At 57.1% G+C, this 20,029-nt stretch overlaps 1 protein-coding gene across 1 annotated transcript in view; it reads left to right on the forward strand.

The window, feature by feature from the left end:
• Window positions 1-20,029, forward strand: part of GSAP (gamma-secretase activating protein) — a 646,974-nt gene that overhangs the window by 266,404 nt on the left and 360,541 nt on the right. Inside the window, exon 13 of the mRNA XM_069229679.1 lies at window positions 14,353-14,427. Within this exon, the coding sequence (XP_069085780.1) occupies window positions 14,353-14,427 (75 nt within the window). The remainder of the gene's footprint in view (window positions 1-14,352; window positions 14,428-20,029) is intronic.

Raw genomic sequence — 20,029 nt, forward strand, 5'->3', positions numbered from 1 at the left:
CCCTCCCTCCCGCCCACCCACACCCTGTTTGCTTTTTGCCCTCCCGCCCACCCACACCCTGTTTGCTTTTTGCCCTCCCGCCCACCCACACCCTGTTTGCTTTTTGCCCTCCCGCCCACCCACACCCTGTTTGCTTTTTGCCCTCCCGCCCACCCACACCCTGTTTGCTTTTTGCCCTCCCGCCCACCCACACCCTGTTTGCTTTTTGCCCTCCCGCCCACCCACACCCTGTTTGCTTTTTGCCCTCCCGCCCACCCACACCCTGTTTGCTTTTTGCCCTCCCGCCCACCCACACCCTGTTTGCTTTTTGCCCTCCCGCCCACCCACACCCTGTTTGCTTTTTGCCCTCCCGCCCACCCACACCCCGTTTGCTTTTTGCCCTCCCGCCCACCCACACCCCGTTTGCTTTTTGCCCTCCCGCCCACCCACACCCCGTTTGCTTTTTGCCCTCCCACACCCTGCTTGCTTTTTGCCCACCCACACCCTGTTTGCTTTTTGCCCACCCACACCCTGTTTGCTTTTTGCCCACCCACCCCCTGTTTGCTTTTTGCCCTCCCGCCCACCCACACCCCGTTTGCTTTTTGCCCTCCCGCCCACCCACACCCCGTTTGCTTTTTGCCCTCCCGCCCACCCACACCCCGTTTGCTTTTTGCCCACCCACCCCCTGTTTGCTTTTTGCCCACCCACCCCCTGTTTGCTTTTTGCCCACCCGCCCACCCACCCCCTGTTTGCTTTTTGCCCACCCGCCCACCCACCCCCTGTTTGCTTTTTGCCCACCCGCCCACCCACCCCCTGTTTGCTTTTTGCCCATCCGCCCACCCACCCCCTGTTTGCTTTTTGCCCACCCACCCCCTGTTTGCTTTTTGCCCACCCACCCCCTGTTTGCTTTTTGCCCACCCGCCCACCCTCTGTTTGCTTTTTGCCCACCCGCCCACCCCCTGTTTGCTTTTTGCCCACCCACCCCCTGTTTGCTTTTTGCCCAGCCGCCTACCCACCCCCTGTTTGCTTTTTGCCCACCCACCCCCTGTTTGCTTTTTGCCCAGCCGCCTGCCCACCCCCTGTTTGCTTTTTGCCCACCCGCCCACCCCCTGTTTGCTTTTTGCCCACCCGCCTGCCCACCCCCTGTTTGCTTTTTGTCCGCCCCCCCACCCCGTTTGCTTTTTGCCCACCCGCCCGCCCACCCCCTGTTTGCTTTTTGCCCACCCGCCCGCCCACCCCCTGTTTGCTTTTTGCCCACCCGCCCGCCCACCCCCTGTTTGCTTTTTGCCCACCCGCCCGCCCACCCCCTGTTTGCTTTTTGCCCACCCGCCCGCCCACCCCCTGTTTGCTTTTTGCCCACCCGCCCGCCCACCCCCTGTTTGCTTTTTGCCCACCCGCCCGCCCACCCCCTGTTTGCTTTTTGCCCACCCGCCCGCCCACCCCCTGTTTGCTTTTTGCCCACCCGCCCGCCCACCCCCTGTTTGCTTTTTGCCCAATCGCCCGCCCACCCGCTGTTTGCTTTTTGCCCTCCCTCCCGCCCACCCGCTGTTTGCTTTTTGCCCTCCCTCCCGCCCACCCCCTGTTTGCTTTTTGCCCTCCCTCCCGCCCACCCCCTGTTTGCTTTTTGCCCTCCCTCCCGCCCACCCCCTGTTTGCTTTTTGCCCTCCCTCCCGCCCACCCCCTGTTTGCTTTTTGCCCTCTGCCCGCCCACCCCCTGTTTGCTTTTTGCCCTCTGCCCGCCCACCCCCTGTTTGCTTTTTGCCCAACCGCCCGCCCACCCCCTGTTTGCTTTTTGCCCTCCCGCCCGCCCACCCCCTGTTTGCTTTTTGCCCTCCCGCCCACCCCCTGTTTGCTTTTTGCCCTCCCTCCCGCCCACCCCCTGTTTGCTTTTTGCCCTCCCACACCCTGTTTCTTTTTTGCCACCCACACCCTGTTTCTTTTTGCCCTCCCGCCCACCCACCCCTGTTTCTTTTTGCCCTCCCGCCCACCCACCCCTGTTTCTTTTTGCCCTCCCGCCCACCCACCCCTGTTTCTTTTTGCCCTTCCGTCCTCCCACCCCTGTTTCTTTTTGCCCTCCCGCCCTCCCACCCCTGTTTCTTTTTGCCCTCCCGCCCACCCACCCCTGTTTCTTTTTGCCCTCCCGCCCACCCACCCCTGTTTCTTTTTGCCCTCCCGCCCACCCACCCCTGTTTCTTTTCCCGCCCACCCACCCACCCCTGTTTCTTTTTGCCCTCCCGCCCACCCACCCCTGTTTCTTTTTGCCCTCCCGCCCACCCACCCCCTGTTTCTTTTCGCCCTCCCGCCCACCCACCCCCTGTTTCTTTTTGCCCTCCCGCCCGCCCCCTGTTTCTTTTTGCCCTCCCGCCCACCCACACCACGTTTTCTTTTTGCCCTCCCTCCTGCCCACCCACCCCCTGTTTGCTTTTTGCCCAACCCCGTTTGCTTTTTGCCCTCCAGCTCGCGCCCTCTTTGCTTTTTGCCCAACCGCCCGTGCCCTCTTTGCCTTTGGCCCGCCCGCGCTCCGTTTGCCGTTTGACCTCCCGCCCACACCCCGTTTGCCGTTTGCCCACCCCCTGTTTGCTTTTTGCCCTCCCGCCCACCCACCCCCTGTTTGCTTTTTGCCCTCCCGCCCACCCACCCCCTGTTTGCTTTTTGCCCTCCCAACCTGTTTGCTTTTTGCCCTCCCGCCCACCCACCCCCTGTTTGCTTTTTGCCCTCCCGCCCACCCACACCCTGTTTGCTTTTTGCCCTCCCGCCCACCCACAGCCCGTTTGCTTTTTGCCCTCCCTCCCGCCCACCCACACCCCGTTTGCTTTTTGCCCAATCCCGTTTGCTTTTTGCCCTCCAGCCCGCGCCCTCTTTGCTTTTTGCCCTCCAGCCCGCGCCCTCTTTGCTTTTTGCCCTCCAGCCCGCGCCCTCTTTGCTTTTTGCCCTCCAGCCCCCGCCCTCTTTGCTTTTTGCCCTCCAGCCCGCACCCTCTTTGCTTTTGGCCCAACTACCTGCCCACCCACACCCCGTTTGCTTTTTGAACACCCCGTTTGCTTTTTGCCCTCCCATCCACACCCCGTTTGCCCTCCCGCCCACACCCCGTTTGCTTTTTGCCCTCCCGCCCACCCACACCCCGTTTGCTTTTTGCCCTCCCGCCCACCCACACCCCGTTTGCTTTTTGCCCTCCCGCCCACCCACACCCCGTTTGCTTTTTGCCCTCCCGCCCACCCACACCCCGTTTGCTTTTTGCCCTCCCTCCCGCCCACCCACACCCCGTTTGCTTTTTGCCCTCCCGCCCACCCACACCCCCTTTGCTTTTTGTCCTCCCGCCCACCCACACCCCCTTTGCTTTTTGCCCTCCCGCCCACCCACACCCCTTTGCTTTTTGCCCTCCCGCCCACCCACAGCCCGTTTGCTTTTTGCCCTCCCGCCCACCCACAGCCCGTTTGCTGTTTGCCCTCCCGCCCACCCACAGCCCGTTTGCTTTTTGCCCTCCCTCCCGCCCACCAACACCCCGTTTGCTTTTTGCCCAATCCTGTTTGCTTTTTGCCCTCCAGCCCGCGCCCTCTTTGCTTTTTGCCCTCCAGCCCGCGCCCTCTTTGCTTTTTGCCCTCCAGCCCGCGCCCTCTTTGCTTTTTGCCCTCCAGCCCCCGCCCTCTTTGCTTTTTGCCCTCCCGCCCCCGCCCTCTATGCTTTTGGCCCGCCCGCCCGCCCGCGCCCTCTTTGCTTTTGGCCCGCCCGCGCCCTCTTTGCTTTTGGCCCAACCGCCCGCCCGCGCCCTCTTTGCTTTTGACCCAACCGCCCGCCCGCGCCCTCTTTGCTTTTGGCCCAACCGCCCGCCCGCGCCCTCTTTGCTTTTTAGCCCACCCACACCCCGTTTGCTTTTTGACCTCCCACCCACCCACACCCCGTTTGCTTTTTGCCCTCCCGCCCACCCACACCCCGTTTGTCTTTTGCCCTCCCGCCCACCCACACCCCGTTTGTCTTTTGCCCTCCCGCCCACCCACACCCCGTTTGTCTTTTGCCCTCCCGCCCACCCACACCCCGTTTGTCTTTTGCCCTCCCACACCCCGTTTGTCTTTTGCCCTCCCACACCCCGTTTGTCTTTTGCCCTCCCACACCCCGTTTGTCTTTTGCCCTCCCACACCCCGTTTGTCTTTTGCCCTCCCACACCCCGTTTGTCTTTTGCCCTCCCACACCCCGTTTGTCTTTTGCCCTCCCGCCCACCCACACCCCGTTTGTCTTTTGCCCTCCCGCCCACCCACACCCCGTTTGTCTTTTGCCCTCCCGCCCACCCACACCCCGTTTGTCTTTTGCCCTCCCGCCCACCCACACCCCGTTTGTCTTTTGCCCTCCCGCCCACCCACACCCCGTTTGTCTTTTGCCCTCCCTCCCGCCCACCCACACCCCGTTTGCTTTTTGCCCTCCCGCCCACCCACACCCTGTTTGCTTTTTGCCCTCCCGCCCACCCACACCCTGTTTGCTTTTTGCCCTCCCGCCCACCCACACCCTGTTTGCTTTTTGCCCACCCACACCCTGTTTGCTTTTTGCCCACCCACACCCTGTTTGCTTTTTGCCCACCCACACCCTGTTTGCTTTTTGCCCACCCACCCCCTGTTTGCTTTTTGCCCACCCACCCCCTGTTTGCTTTTTGCCCACCCACCCCCTGTTTGCTTTTTGCCCTCCCACCCCCTGTTTGCTTTTTGCCCTCCCGCCCACCCCCTGTTTGCTTTTTGCCCTCCCGCCCACCCCCTGTTTGCTTTTTGCCCTCCCGCCCACCCACCCCCTGTTTGCTTTTTGCCCTCCCGCCCACCCACCCCCTGTTTGCTTTTTGCCCTCCCGCCCACCCACCCCCTGTTTGCTTTTTGCCCTCCCGCCCACCCACCCCCTGTTTGCTTTTTGCCCTCCCGCCCACCCACCCCCTGTTTGCTTTTTGCCCTCCCGCCCACCCACCCCCTGTTTGCTTTTTGCCCAACCCGTTTGCTTTTTGCCCACCCGCCCACCCACCCCGTTTGCTTTTTGCCCACCCGCCCACCCACCCCCTGTTTGCTTTTTGCCCACCCGCCCACCCACCCCCTGTTTGCTTTTTGCCCACCCGCCCACCCACCCCCTGTTTGCTTTTTGCCCACCCGCCCACCCACCCCCTGTTTGCTTTTTGCCCACCCGCCCACCCACCCCCTGTTTGCTTTTTGCCCACCCGCCCACCCACCCCCTGTTTGCTTTTTGCCCACCCGCCCACCCACCCCCTGTTTGCTTTTTGCCCAACCCCGTTTGCTTTTTGCCCTCCAGCCCGCGCCCTCTTTGCTTTTTGCCCTCCCGCGCCCTCTTTGCCCTCCCGCGCCCTCTTTGCTTTTTGCCCGCCCGCGCCCTCTTTGCTTTTTGCCCAACCGCCCGCCTGTGCCCTCTTTGCTTTTTGCCCAACCGCCCGCCCGCGCCCTCTTTGCCTTTGGCCCAACCGCCCGCCCGCGCCCTCTTTGCCTTTGGCCCAACCGCCCGCCCGCTTGCGCCCTCTTTGCTTTTGGCCCTACCACCCGCCCGCCCGCGCCCTCTTTGCTTTTGGCCCAACCACCCGCCCGCCCCCCTTTGCTTTTTCCCCGCCAGCGCCCTCTTTGCTTTTTCCCAGCCCGCGCCCTCTTTGCTTTTGGCCCAACCACCTGCCCACCCACACCCCGTTTGCTTTTTGAACACCCCGTTTGCTTTTTGCCCGCCCATCCACACCTCGTTTGCCCTCCCGCCCACACCCCGTTTGCTTTTTGCCCTCCCGCCCACCCACACCCCGTTTGTCTTTTGCCCTCCCGCCCACCCACACCCCCTTTGCTTTTTGCCCTCCCGCCCACCCACACCCCCTTTGCTTTTTGCCCTCCCGCCCACCCACACCCCCTTTGCTTTTTGCCCTCCCGCCCACCCACACCCCCTTTGCTTTTTGCCCTACCGCCCACCCAAACCCCCTTTGCTTTTTGCCCTCCCGCCCACCCACAGCCCGTTTGCTTTTTGCCCTCCCGCCCACCCACAGCCCGTTTGCTTTTTGCCCTCCCGCCCACCCACACCCCGTTTGCTTTTTGCCCAATCCCGTTTGCTTTTTGCCCTCCAGCCCGCGCCCTCTTTGCTTTTTGCCCTCCAGCCCGCGCCCTCTTTGCTTTTTGCCCTCCAGCCCGCGCCCTCTTTGCTTTTTGCCCTCCAGCCCGCGCCCTCTTTGCTTTTTGCCCTCCAGCCCCCGCCCTCTTTGCTTTTTGCCCTCCAGCCCCCGCCCTCTATGCTTTTGGCCCGCCCGCCCGCGCCCTCTTTGCTTTTGGCCCGCCCGGCCGCGCCCTCTTTGCTTTTGGCCCGCCCGGCCGCGCCCTCTTTGCTTTTGGCCCGCCCGCCCGCCCGCGCTCTCTTTGCTTTTGGCCCAACCGCCCGCCCGCGCCCTCTTTGCTTTTGGCCCAACCGCCCGCCCGCGCCCTCTTTGCTTTTTAGCCCACCCACACCCCGTTTGCTTTTTGCCCTCCCGCCCACCCACACCCCGTTTGCTTTTTGCCCTCCCGCCCACCCACACCCCGTTTGGTTTTTGCCCTCCCGCCCACCCACACCCCGTTTGTCTTTTGCCCTCCCGCCCACCCACACCCCGTTTGTCTTTTGCCCTCCCACACCCGGTTTGTCTTTTGCCCTCCCACCCACCCACACCCGGTTTGTCTTTTGCCCTCCCACCCACCCACACCCGGTTTGTCTTTTGCCCTCCCGCCCACCCACACCCGGTTTGTCTTTTGCCCTCCCGCCCACCCACACCCGGTTTGTCTTTTGCCCTCCCACCCACCCACACCCGGTTTGTCTTTTGCCCTCCCACCCACCCACACCCGGTTTGTCTTTTGCCCTCCCGCCCACCCAAACCCGGTTTGTCTTTTGCCCTCCCGCCCACCCACACCCGGTTTGTCTTTTGCCCTCCCGCCCACCCACACCCGGTTTGTCTTTTGCCCTCCCGCCCACCCACACCCGGTTTGTCTTTTGCCCTCCCGCCCACCCACACCCGGTTTGTCTTTTGCCCTCCCGCCCACCCACACCCGGTTTGTCTTTTGCCCTCCCGCCCACCCACACCCGGTTTGTCTTTTGCCCTCCCGCCCACCCACACCCGGTTTGTCTTTTGCCCTCCCTCCCGCCCACCCACACCCCGTTTGTCTTTTGCCCTCCCTCCCGCCCACCCACACCCCGTTTGTCTTTTGCCCTCCCGCCCACCCACACCCTGTTTGTTTTTTGCCCTCCCGCCCACCCACACCCTGTTTGTTTTTTGCCCTCCCGCCCACCCACACCCTGTTTGTTTTTTGCCCTCCCGCACCCTGTTTGCTTTTTGCCCTCCCGCACCCTGTTTGATTTTTGCCCACCCACACCCTGTTTGCTTTTTGCCCACCCACACCCTGTTTGCTTTTTGCCCACCCACACCCTGTTTGCTTTTTGCCCACCCACACCCTGTTTGCTTTTTGCCCACCCACACCCTGTTTGCTTTTTGCCCACCCACACCCTGTTTGCTTTTTGCCCACCCACACCCTGTTTGCTTTTTGCCCTCCCGCCCACCCACACCCTGTTTGCTTTTTGCCCTCCCGCCCACCCACACCCTGTTTGCTTTTTGCCCTCCCGCCCACCCACACCCTGTTTGCTTTTTGCCCTCCCGCCCACCCACACCCTGTTTGCATTTTGCCCTCCCGCCCACCCACACCCTGTTTGCATTTTGCCCTCCCGCCCACCCACACCCTGTTTGCATTTTGCCCTCCCGCCCACCCACACCCTGTTTGCATTTTGCCCTCCCGCCCACCCACACCCTGTTTGCTTTTTGCCCTCCCGCCCACCCACACCCTGTTTGATTTTTGCCCACCCGCCCACCCACACCCTGTTTGCTTTTTGCCCACCCGCCCACCCACACCATGTTTGCTTTTTGCCCACCCGCCCACCCACACCCTGTTTGCTTTTTGCCCACCCACACCCTGTTTGCTTTTTGCCCACCCACACCCTGTTTGCTTTTTGCCCACCCACACCCTGTTTGCTTTTTGCCCACCCACACCCTGTTTGCTTTTTGCCCACCCACACCCTGTTTGCTTTTTGCCCACCCACACCCTGTTTGCTTTTTGCCCACCCACCCCCTGTTTCTTTTTGAACCCCTGTTTCTTTTTGGCCTCCGCCCACCCACCCCCTCTTTCTTTTTGCCCTCCCACCCCCTGTTTCTTTTTGCCCTCCCGCCCTCCCACCCCCTGTTTCTTTTTTAACCCTGTTTCTTTTTGCCCTGCCGCCCACCCACACCACGTTTTCTTTTTGCCCTCCCTCCTGCCCACCCACCCCCTGTTTGCTTTTTGCCCAACCCCGTTTGCTTTTTGCCCTCCAGCCCACGCACTCTTTGCTTCTTGCCTCCCGCGCCCTCTTTGCTTTTTGCCCTCCCGCGCCCTCTTTGCTTTTTGCCCAACCGCCCGCGCCCTCTTTGCCTTTGGCCCAACCGCCCGCCCGCGCCCTCTTTGCCTTTGGCCCAACCGCCCGCCCGCGCCCTCTTTGCCTTTGGCCCAACCGCTCGCCCCCTCTTTGCCTTTGGCCCAACCGCCTGCGCCCTCTTTGCCTTTGGCCCAACCGCCCGCCCGCGCCCTCTTTGCTTTTTCCCCACCCACCCGCCCGCCCGTCCCCTCTTTGCTTTTTACCCGCCCGCCCGTCCCCTCTTTGCTTTTTCCCCACCCGCCCGCCCCCTCTTTGCTTTTTCCCCACCCACCCGCCCTCCCCCTTTGCTTTTTCCCCACCCACCCGCCCGCCCCCTTTGCTTTTTCCCCACCCACCCGCCCGCCCCCTTTGCTTTTTCCCCACCCACCCGCCCGCCCCCTCTTTGCTTTTTCCCCACCCACCCGCCCGCCCCCTCTTTGCTTTTTCCCCACCCACCCGCCCGCCCCCTCTTTGCTTTTTCCCCACCCACCCGCCCCCTCTTTGCTTTTTCCCCACCCACCCGCCCGCCCCATCTTTGCTTTTTCCCCACCCACCCGCCCGCCCCATCTTTGCTTTTTCCCCACCCACCCGCCCGCCCCCTCTTTGCTTTTTCCCCACCCACCCGCCCGCTCTTTGCTTTTTCCCCACCCACCCGCCCGCCCCCTCTTTGCTTTTTCCCCACCCACCCGCCCGCCCCCTCTTTGCTTTTTCCCCACCCACCCGCCCGCCCCCTCTTTGCTTTTTCCCCACCCACCCGCCCGCCCCCTCTTTGCTTTTTCCCCGCCCACCCGCCCGCCCCCTCTTTGCTTTTTCCCCGCCCACCCGCCCGCCCCCTCTTTGCTTTTTCCCCGCCCACCCGCCCGCCCCCTCTTTGCTTTTTCCCCGCCCACCCGCCCGCCCCCTCTTTGCTTTTTCCCCGCCCACCCGCCCGCCCCCTCTTTGCTTTTTCCCCACCCACCCGCCCCCTTTTTGCTTTTTCCCCACCCACCCGCCCGCCCCCTCTTTGCTTTTTCCCCACCCACCCGCCCGCCCCCTCTTTGCTTTTTCCCCACCCACCCGCCCGCCCCCTCTTTGCTTTTTCCCCGCCCACCCGCCCGCCCCCTCTTTGCTTTTTCCCCGCCCACCCGCCCGCCCCCTCTTTGCTTTTTCCCCGCCCACCCGCCCGCCCCCTCTTTGCTTTTTCCCCGCCCACCCGCCCGCCCCCTCTTTGCTTTTTCCCCGCCCACCCGCCCGCCCGCTCTTTGCTTTTTTCCCGGCCGCCCGCCCGCTCTTTGCTTTTTTCCCGGCCGCCCGCCCGCTCTTTGCTTTTTTCCCGGCCGCCCGCCCGCTCTTTGCTTTTTTCCCGGCCGCCCGCCCGCTCTTTGCTTTTTTCCCGGCCGCCCGCCCGCTCTTTGCTTCTTTCCCGGCCGCCCGCCCGCTCTTTGCTTCTTTCCCGGCCGCCCGCCCGCTCTTTGCTTCTTTCCCGCCCGCCCGCCCGCTCTTTGCTTCTTTCCCGCCCGCCCGCCCGCTCTTTGCTTCTTTCCCGCCCGCCCGCCCGCTCTTTGCTTCTTTCCCGCCCGCCCGCCCGCTCTTTGCTTCTTTCCCGCCCGCCCGCCCGCTCTTTGCTTCTTGCCCGCCCGCCCGCCCGCTCTTTGCTTCTTGCCCGCCCGCCCGCTCTTTGCTTCTTGCCCGCCCGCCCGCCCGCTCTTTGGTTTTTTCCCGGCCGCCCGCCCGCTCTTTGCTTTTTTCCCGCCCGCCCGCCCGCTCTTTGCTTTTTTCCCGCCCGCCCGCCCGCTCTTTGCTTTTTTCCCGCCCGCCCGCCCGCCCGTTCTTTGCTTTTTTCCCGCCCGCCCGCCCGTTCTTTGCTTTTTTCCCGCCCGCCCGCACGCTCTTTGCTTTTTTCCCGCCCGCCCGCCGCCCGCTCTTTGCTTTTTTCCCACCCGCCCGCCCGCTCTTTGCTTTTTTCCCCACCCGCTCTTTGCTTTTTTCCCACCCGCTCTTTGCTTTTTTCCCACCCGCTCTTTGCTTTTTTCCCACCCGCTCTTTGCTTTTTTCCCACCCGCCCTCCCGCTCTTTGCTTTTTTCCCACCCGCCCTCCCGCTCTTTGCTTTTTTCCCACCCGCCCTCCCGCTCTTTGCTTTTTTCCCACCCGCCCTCCCGCTCTTTGCTTTTTTCCCACCCGCCCTCCCGCTCTTTGCTTTTTTCCCACCCGCCCTCCCGCTCTTTGCTTTTTTCCCACCCGCCCTCCCGCTCTTTGCTTTTTTCCCACCCGCCCTCCCGCTCTTTGCTTTTTTCCCACCCGCCCTCCCGCTCTTTGCTTTTTTCCCACCCGCCCTCCCGCTCTTTGCTTTTTTTCCCCCCGCCCTCCCGCTCTTTGCTTTTTTCCCCCCGCCCTCCCGCTCTTTGCTTTTTTCCCGCCCGCCTGTTCTTTGCTTTTTGCCCGCCCGCCTGTTCTTTGCTTTTTGCCCGCCCGCCCGTTCTTTGCTTTTTGCCCGCCCGCCCGTTCTTTGCTTTTTGCCCGCCCGCTCTTTGCTTTTTGCCCGCCCGCCCGTCCTTTGCTTTTTTCCCGCCCGCCCGTCCTTTGCTTTTTGCCCGCCCTCCCGCCCGCTCTTTGCTTTTTTCCCACCCGCCCGCTCTTTGCTTTTTTCCCACCCGCCCGCTCTTTGCTTTTTTCCCACCCGCCAGCCCGCTCTTTGCTTTTTTCCCACCCGCCAGCCCGCTCTTTGCTTTTTTCCCACCCGCCAGCCCGCTCTTTGCTTTTTTCCCATCCGCCCGCTCTTTGCTTTTTTCCCATCCGCCCGCTCTTTGCTTTTTTCCCACCCGCCCGCCCGCTCTTTGCTTTTTGCCCGCCCGCTCTTTGCTTTTTTCCCGCCCGCCCGCCCGCTCTTTGCTTTTTTCCCGCCCGCCCGCCCGCTCTTTGCTTTTTTCCCGCCCGCCCGCCCGCTCTTTGCTTTTTTCCCGCCCGCCCGCCCGCTCTTTGCTTTTTTCACGCCCGCCCGCCCGCTCTTTGCTTTTTTCACGCCCGCCCGCCCGCTCTTTGCTTTTTTCACGCCCGCCCGCCCGCTCTTTGCTTCTTTCCCGCCCGCCCGCTCTTTGCTTTTTTCCCGCCCGCCCGCTCTTTGCTTTTTTCCCGCCCGCCCGCTCTTTGCTTTTTTCCCGCCCGCCCGCCCGCTCTTTGCTTTTTTCCCACCCGCCCGCCCGCTCTTTGCTTCTTTCCCGCCCGCCCGCTCTTTGCTTCTTTCCCGCCCGCCCGCTCTTTGCTTCTTTCCCGCCCGCCCGCTCTTTGCTTCTTTCCCGCCCGCCCGCTCTTTGCTTCTTTCCCGCCCGCCCGCTCTTTGCTTCTTTCCCGCCCGCCCGCTCTTTGCTTCTTTCCCGCCCGCCCGCTCTTTGCTTTTTTCCCGCCCGCCCGCTCTTTGCTTTTTTCCCGCCCGCCCGCTCTTTGCTTTTTTCCCGCCCGCCCGCTCTTTGCTTTTTTCCCGCCCGCCCGCTCTTTGCTTTTTTCCCACCCGCCCGCCCACTCTTTGCTTCTTTCCCGCCCACCCGCCCGCTCTTTGCTTCTTTCCCGCCCACTCTTTGCTTCTTGCCCACCCGCCCCCCCACTCTTTGCTTCTTGCCCGCCCGCCCGCCCACTCTTTGCTTCTTGCCCGCCCGCCCACTCTTTGCTTCTTGCCCGCCCGCCCACTCTTTGCTTCTTGCCCGCCCGCCCGCTCTTTGCTTCTTGCCCGCCCGCCCGCTCTTTGCTTCTTGCCCGCCCGCCCGCTCTTTGCTTCTTGCCCGCCCGCCCGCTCTTTGCTTCTTGCCCGCCCGCCGCTCTTTGCTTCTTTCCCGCCCGCCCGCTCTTTGCTTCTTTCCCGCCCGCCCGCTCTTTGCTTCTTTCCCGCCCGCCCGCTCTTTGCTTCTTTCCCGCCCGCCCGCTCTTTGCTTCTTTCCCGCCCGCCCGCTCTTTGCTTTTTTCCCGCCCGCTCTTTGCTTTTTTCCCGCCCGCTCTTTGCTTTTTTCCCACCCGCCCACTCTTTGCTTTTTTCCCGCCCGCCCACTCTTTGCTTTTTTCCCGCCCGCCCACTCTTTGCTTTTTTCCCGCCCGCCCGCCCACTCTTTGCTTTTTTCCCGCCCGCCCGCCCACTCTTTGCTTTTTTCCCGCCCACTCTTTGCTTTTTTCCCGCCCGCCCGCCCACTCTTTGCTTTTTTCCCGCCCGCCCGCCCACTCTTTGCTTTTTTCCCGCCCGCCCACTCTTTGCTTTTTTCCCGCCCGCCCGCCCACTCTTTGCTTTTTTCCCGCCCGCCCGCCCACTCTTTGCTTTTTTCCCGCCCGCCCGCCCACTCTTTGCTTTTCCCACTCTTTGCTTTTTTCCCGCCCGCCCGCCCACTCTTTGCTTTTTCACCCTCCCGCCCGCACCCTCTTTGCTTTTTCACCCTCCCGCCCGCAACCTCTATGCTTTTTCACCCTCCCGACCGCGCCCTCTTTGCTTCCCCCCGCCCGACCGCGCCCTCTTTGCTTCCCCCGCCCGACCGCGCCCTCTTTGCTTCCCCCCGCCCGACCGCGCCCTCTTTGCTTCCCCCCGCCCGACCGCGCCCTCTTTGCTTCCCCCCGCCCGACCGCGCCCTCTTTGCTTCCCCCCCACCCGACCGCGCCCTCTTTGCTTCCCCCCACCTGACCGCGCCCTCTTTTCTTCCCCCGCCCGACCGCGCCCTCTTTCCTTCCCCCCACCCACCCGCGCCCTCTTTGCTTAACCCCTGCCCTCTTTGCATTTTCCCCTCCCGCCTGCCCTCTTTGCTTTTTCCCCTCCTGCCAGCGCCCTGCACTGCCCTGCCCTCTTTGCTTTTTCCCCTCCCGCCCACCCGCGCCCTGCCCACTTTGCTTTTTCCCCTCCCGCCCACCCGCGCCCTGCCCACTTTGCTTATTCCCCTCCCTCCTACGCCCTGCCCTCTTTGCTTTTTCCCCCTCCCTCCTGCCCGCGCCCTGTTTGATTTTTGCCCTCCCTCCCGCCTGCTTTTTGATTTGCCCTGTTTGATTTTTGCCCTCCCTCCCGCTCCCTGTTTGATTTGCCCTGTTTGATTTTTGCCCTCCTGCCCGCGCCCTGTTTGACTTTTGAGCACCCTGTTTGCTTTTTGCCCTCTTGCCCACCCGTGCCCGTTTGCTTTTTAACACCCCGTTTGCTTTTTAACACCACGTTTGCTTTTTGCCAACCCGCACCCCGTTTGATTTAACCCCTCTCGCCAACCTGCACCCTGTTTGCTTCCCACCCACCTGCGGCCAGGTTGCTTTTTTTTTTTTTATTTACTTCTAGCGCTGCCCTACATCATGGCTAAAAGACATTGGTAAAGGAAGTAGCTCTTGCAAAGTCAAGACCTTTTGGCTTTGTCAGTGTTTGGTTTTGGTGATGTGCAGGTTCTAAGGGTAGCTTAGAGTTACTATTCTAACACACTGTGCTCCGGTACACCACCACACAGAGGATCTCTTCTTCAGGATGTATACTTTTAATATATATTAATATTTATTCTCTCACCCACTAAATCCAAAATGGTTACTGCCTTGTTTAAAAATGGCAGCCTCATTGACTAAATTGTCCCTTGTACCTAGAAGATTAAGGCCATCGCATCTTCTTGATCCTCTCCTCTCTTTTTTCAGTTTATGGGCACTAGGGGCCTCCTGAACCGCAGCACACTTATTGGCACAAGATGTGGCAACACAACCAGACACCTTCTATTTTAACCATATAGCACACTGCTTAGAACCATGACAATGCGCTACCAGGAACCATGTTTGAATGTGAAATGTAAATGCAACGTATTTAATAACCTTTGTCAGAGTATGAGTATTTTTGTTACTCACTTCATCATTGAGGTTAAATTATTTTTGTATTATCAGTATTACCCTGGGATGGATGATATTTAGATATTCGAAAACTCCTGCATAAAGCAGCAAGTGCTCTTTTCTGCACAATTGTAGTCACATTAGTTTTGTTATTAATTTTGCAGGAGATTTGTGTGTGTGTTACTCCAGTGCTCCAGAGATGCAGAAGGTCAAATACTCAGTTGTTTTCCTCCACAAAGGTACATTTGCTATTTTATTCTAAAGCATGTTTAGCTGTGTGTATATGTTAATAAATATTGTTTTGTAATGTCATATTTGTTCCTATGAGAATTTGTATGTTAGGCTTGTCAGAGTTGATTCTGTTGTGGTATTGAAAGTTTGGCATTCTCCTGTCTAAATCTCTTGACACAGCCTCCTTCCTTCCGGGGTCTTTCATGTAGTTGCCTTAGATGAATAAATATTGTCTACTTGCCAAGTGTGCCAACATCCTTATTTTCGTCTCTTTCATAACACACTTCCTCTTTATCTTCTTCGCTCAGTACCACTTCTGCCATACCTTCATGATACAGTTTGGTATACAGCAGCCAGGGCTAAAATTAATATTTCCTTCTCAACTGCCTCACACTCACCTCAGACACACGCCAGGCAATAGAAACAAACAACATTGCTTAACAGGCACTATTGATCTTGATAACCTGTGATTCCGGCAACCTAAAAACAAAACACTAAAACCTTAACGTTTTACTTAAACATTTAAGCCTTGATATCCGTGACTGAATAAAAGGCATGAAAATGTAAGTGAAACCAGAAAATCAGACTTTGAGATAGATGTAGTAAGCAGTCTAACAGCTACAGATATTCCTGTTCAGTTTCTTTGAATGTTAAAATGCATTTTCTTATGTACTAATGCCAGTTTTAGAAGTCCTTTCACAAAACATTATTTTACAGATTCCTCAAAGGAGTTTATAATGCATTAACAAAGGGTCCAGGGCTCCTCTGGGACCAATTCCTATTTCTTACTGTGGAGAAAAAAATTGAAGAGCAGGCAGCGATCTTTGAGACAGCTGCCAAGTTTTAAACGAGCAAAAAAGAAACTTAAGTTTTAAACGAAGTCCTGTTACCTTAAGGAAAACAGGCTGCGTTTTTTTAAAGTTGATTTTATAAAAAGGCAATCACAGACATTGTGGTCTGTTGACTCCCGTAGTCCACCTTCCCTGTGATGGCTTCCAGTGGTAGTGAGTTGCAATTTGCGACCTACCTCATTACTGTTCAGGAGATAGGTTGAATTCCACTCCACAACGATTCAGAACTTTAAGAAAGGGCCTATTACTACATAGGTCAGTGCTTAAAATTATTTACTGGTGACAAAAATATTGGTTGCGAATAGGCAATGTATTTTGTGACTAGTAAATAGTACATCTGGCCCTTGATTCCTTAAACATGGAATGATGAATTAAATTAAAAAGATCATAGCATATACAAGCAAACTCTGGCATCCAGATAGTTAGTAAACATTATCAAGCAATTAAGTCAGTACATTTTTTTTTTTTTTTTTTAATTAACATTTTCTTTATATCTAGTTGTCAGCTGAAATGCCTATTTGGATGTTTTTATAAGCATAGTGTGAAGGAAGCTAGCTCTGTGTATACTGTATCGAAATGAGATATAGTGTGCTCAGAGTCCAGGGGTTCCCCAAGAGGGTTGATAGAGGCAATAATAGATAATCCTAATGCTCTATTGGTGGTAGTGTGGTCGAGCAGTTAGGCTTATCAGAGGGTAGTGTTAAGCATTTGTGTACACACACAAGCAATACGTGAAGACACACACTCAATGATTTAACTCCAGGCCAATAGGTTTTTATATAGAAAAATATTTTATTAATGTATTTTTAGAACCACAAGATTCATTTAGCAGGTAAGTGCATTAAATGAAAGGTACTTTGCATAATAATAGTTAAGACTTTGAATCAAATCAATATTGTACAGTTTTCTTTGAAATGGCAAAAAGCTATCGTAAAAGTGGACACTGCAATTTTCAACAGTTCCTGGGGGAGGTAAGTACAGTACAGTTTCAGAGGTAAGTACCACACTTACGGGTTCAGTCTCTGGGGCATAGGTATCCCACTGTTAGGAGTTCAAGGTAACCTCAAACACTCAGTACCAGCAACACAGGGCTGGTCAGGTACAGAGGTCAAACAAGAGCAAAACTAACTTGGGCGCCTATGGAGACAGGGGGTACTCCGGTTCCAGTCTGCTTGCAGGTAAGTACCTGTGTTGTCAGAGGGAAGACCAGGGGCGTTTGGAGGAGTATTCGAAGGGCCCCAATTAGGCACAAAAACCACACCCTCAGCGACACGGGGGCAGCCGGGTGCAGTGTGCAAACAGGGCGTCAGGTACTCGATAGAACTCTATGGAGGCACCCGGGGGTCACTTAGGCAATGCAGGCAGGACACAGGGGACCCTCTCGGGCAAGCTTCCGACTGGACAAGGGTGAGGGCCGCCTGCTAGTATTTGCTGCACCGTTGGTCGGTTTCTCACAGGCCTGGGGGCTGCGGGTGCAGTGCTTCTCCAGGTGTCGGATATCCTCGTCTCGGGCAGTCGCGGTCAGGGCGGACCTTGGGATTTCCTCTGCAGGTGTCATCGTGGGGGTGCAGGGAGGTCAGCCCAGGGTGGACACATTGTTGGATTCGCCTTGGGGTCCTCTCTGGATAGATGGTTCCTCTGGACACGGGCCAGGGGCATCGGGTGCAGAGTAGTGGGGACTCATGCTTCTGGAGTGAGGTGGGAGTTACTTTATAGTTGGTTGTCTTTCTTCTGGTTGGGCAGAGCCGTGGCCCATGGGAGTTCTTGGTCATCAGTGTTGCAGGCAGTCCCCTGGAGGCTTTTCAGGGGTCTCTGGTCCTGTAGAACGTGTCGTTTTCAGTTGCAGGGGCTTTGAAGCAGGAGACAGGCCAGTAGTCCTGGGGCCAAGTCAGTTGTCGTCTCCTTCTCTTCTCTTCTCTGCGGGGTTTTCAGCTCAGCAGTCCTTCTTGTGAGGTCATCAGGAATCTGATGTTCTGGGTTCAAGGTCACCCTTAAATACTAAATTTAGGGATGTGTTAGGGTCAGGGGGCAGTAGCCAGTGGCTACTGTCCCTGAAGGTGGCTACACCATCCTTGTGCCCACTCCCTCTGGGGAGGGGGGGCACATCCCTATCCCTATTGGTCCTAATCCTCCAAAGCAAGATGGAGGCTTTCTCAAGGAGGGGTATCACTTCAGCTCTGCTCACCTTAGGGGTGGTCCTGGCTGAGGGGGTGACTCCTCCTAGTTTTTCTCATTATCCCTCTGGACTTGCTGCCAAAAGTGGGGGCTCGTCCAGGGGGCGGGCATCTCCACAGGCTGGAGTTCCCTGGGGGCATTTTAATACCAGGCCTGAGCATTTGAAGCTCACCGCCAGGTGTTATAGTTCCTGCAGGGGGAGGTGTGAAGCACCTCCACCCAGTGCAGGCTTTGTTTCTGGCCCTAGAGGGCACAAAGGCTCTCACCCCAAGGGGGCAGAAACTCATGTCTCAGTGGCAGGCTGGCACAAACCAGTCAGTCCTGTACTGAAGGATTGGGTAAAATACAGGGGGCATCTCTAAGATGCCCACTGTGTGCATTTTTTTAATGAATCCAACACTGATATCAGTGTGGTTTATTTTTCTGAAAAGTTTGATACCAAACTTCCCAATATTCAGTGTTGCCATTACAGCACAGCGGAGTTCATTTTAACAAACTCCCAGACCATATACTTAATATGGGCACACTGCACTTACAACGTCTAAGAATGGACATAGACACTGTATGGGCATATTGCTCATGCAGCTATGCCCTCACATGTGGTATAGTGCACCCTGTCTTAGGGCTTTAAGGCCTACTAGAGGGGTGACTTACCTATGCCACAGGCAGTGTTTTGTGTGCATGGCACCCTGAGGGGGACGCCATGTCGACTTTGCCTTATTCTCCCCACTAAGACACAGAATCTGCAATGGCAGTATGTATGGGTTAGGTGAGGGGTCCCTTAGGGTGCACAACACATGCTGCAGCCCTTAGGGACCTTCCCTGGTCACAGGTCCCTTGGTACCACTGGTACCTTTTACAAGGGACTTATCTTTGTGCCAGGGGTGTGCCAATTGTGGAAACAATGGTACATTTTTAGTGAAAAAACAATGGTGCTGGGGCCTGGTTAGCAGGGTCCCAGCATACTCTGTCAAGTTAGCATCAATATCAGGCAAAAAAGTGTGGGGGGGGGGGTAACTGCAACAAGGAGTCATTTTTCTACATAGTGGAATTGTTTTTTAATTGTGAATCATGGCAGAGGTAGTCTATGTTGTTTGGTGTTTCCCAGTTAGTTTATCCTGTAATATCCATGCACTGACCTCATCGAAAGGAGTGGCTTTTGCACATTTCTCAGACTGACGTTAAAGTGCTTGTTAGCCCAACACCACTTTTCCTCCTCTGAGCTAGACCGTACCAAGTCACCATCTGTTTGCAGTCTAGTTTTGCTGTAATATGAATGGGCAAGCAAAAGGTTGCCTATTTAAGCATGCCTGTTGCACGGCGGGTGCACCAGCAGCTTGTCAAAGTCAAGATTAGTCTATGACCACCTGCGCTTTGGCTGTGCTTAGTGCCAGCAATGCTGACTAACTTCTAGATGATGGAAAGCCCCAGTTTGACCAAAGCTCTTCAGGATGCCTTGTATGTTCTAAAACTGCTCTACTAACTAATCGACAGGATTGGCTTGGCTCTCTCCGGTTCCTAGGCCTCAGCTGCCCGATGTGAATCCTATGTTGACCTGTGCCTAACAAATTGGCACAATCTGACCTCCCCTTAGGTGGCATACGCAGAGCTGAATTGGGTTGGCTTTAATTAGTGCTCAACCCCTTGTAAAACATGCTTTAGAGATTAACTGTATCCTCACAACAGGAAAGCTGCATGTGCTTTTTGTTAGTGAAACTTGGATCTCAGAAGACTTGGCAGCTGCCTGCCCTGAAGGCTATAAGATTCTATACCTATCCCATCCAAACCACAGAGTAAGTGGGTTAGCCATAATATTTAAAGAACGCCTTAAGTTTGAGGAGTTCAAACAGGACCTTAGTACTTCCACTTATTTTTTGGGTATTCCATTATTATAGACCTCTGTTTCTATAGGTGGCATATTGTGTTATTACCCACTGGAGCGTTCTCCTGCGTTACTGATCACCTAGCTGACCTTCTGATGCAGTTACTTGTGTCTCACTCTGCCTTCTTGTTTCTAGACTACTTCAATGTATATATAGAAGTTCCCAAAAATACGCAGGCCACGCATCAACCTAGTACTCTTGAGGCACTTGAACTCACTCAAAAGGTTGCAGGCCTCCCCCCCCCTCCCCCCCCTAAAGATGGCAATGTATAGGATTAAATTTAGGCCTCTGCAGGCCTGGTCTCTTCCGTAAGTGCTGTTCTCCAGGTCTGGATGGATCAATCTTAGATTCACTTAAAGATTAAAAGGGAAAATAAGGTCTGTAATGGGAAGGTTAGTAAGAATAAACCCTCCTTTGTATGTCTTTGGGTCAAATTACCAACTAATAAGCTATCAGACATTCTCATTTCCACATAAAGGCTGAGTGATGGCTGTTCAGTGAGTGCTGATCATAGGATTTTCCAGGAAAATCACAGAAAAACATAAATACATGTTAGCAGGTAGATAAACTGGACTTGTTGAACATCATCAAATATTATATCTAGATCCAGTTTGGATTCCACCCTCCCTGTGGAACTGAAACCATTCTAGTTTCCATCCTGGACAGTGTAAGAATGTCGGCAGATAAGAGCCACTTGCTTG

This window comes from Pleurodeles waltl, chromosome 4_1, assembly GCF_031143425.1.
Source record: "Pleurodeles waltl isolate 20211129_DDA chromosome 4_1, aPleWal1.hap1.20221129, whole genome shotgun sequence".
Classification (NCBI taxonomy): Eukaryota; Metazoa; Chordata; class Amphibia; order Caudata; family Salamandridae; genus Pleurodeles; species Pleurodeles waltl.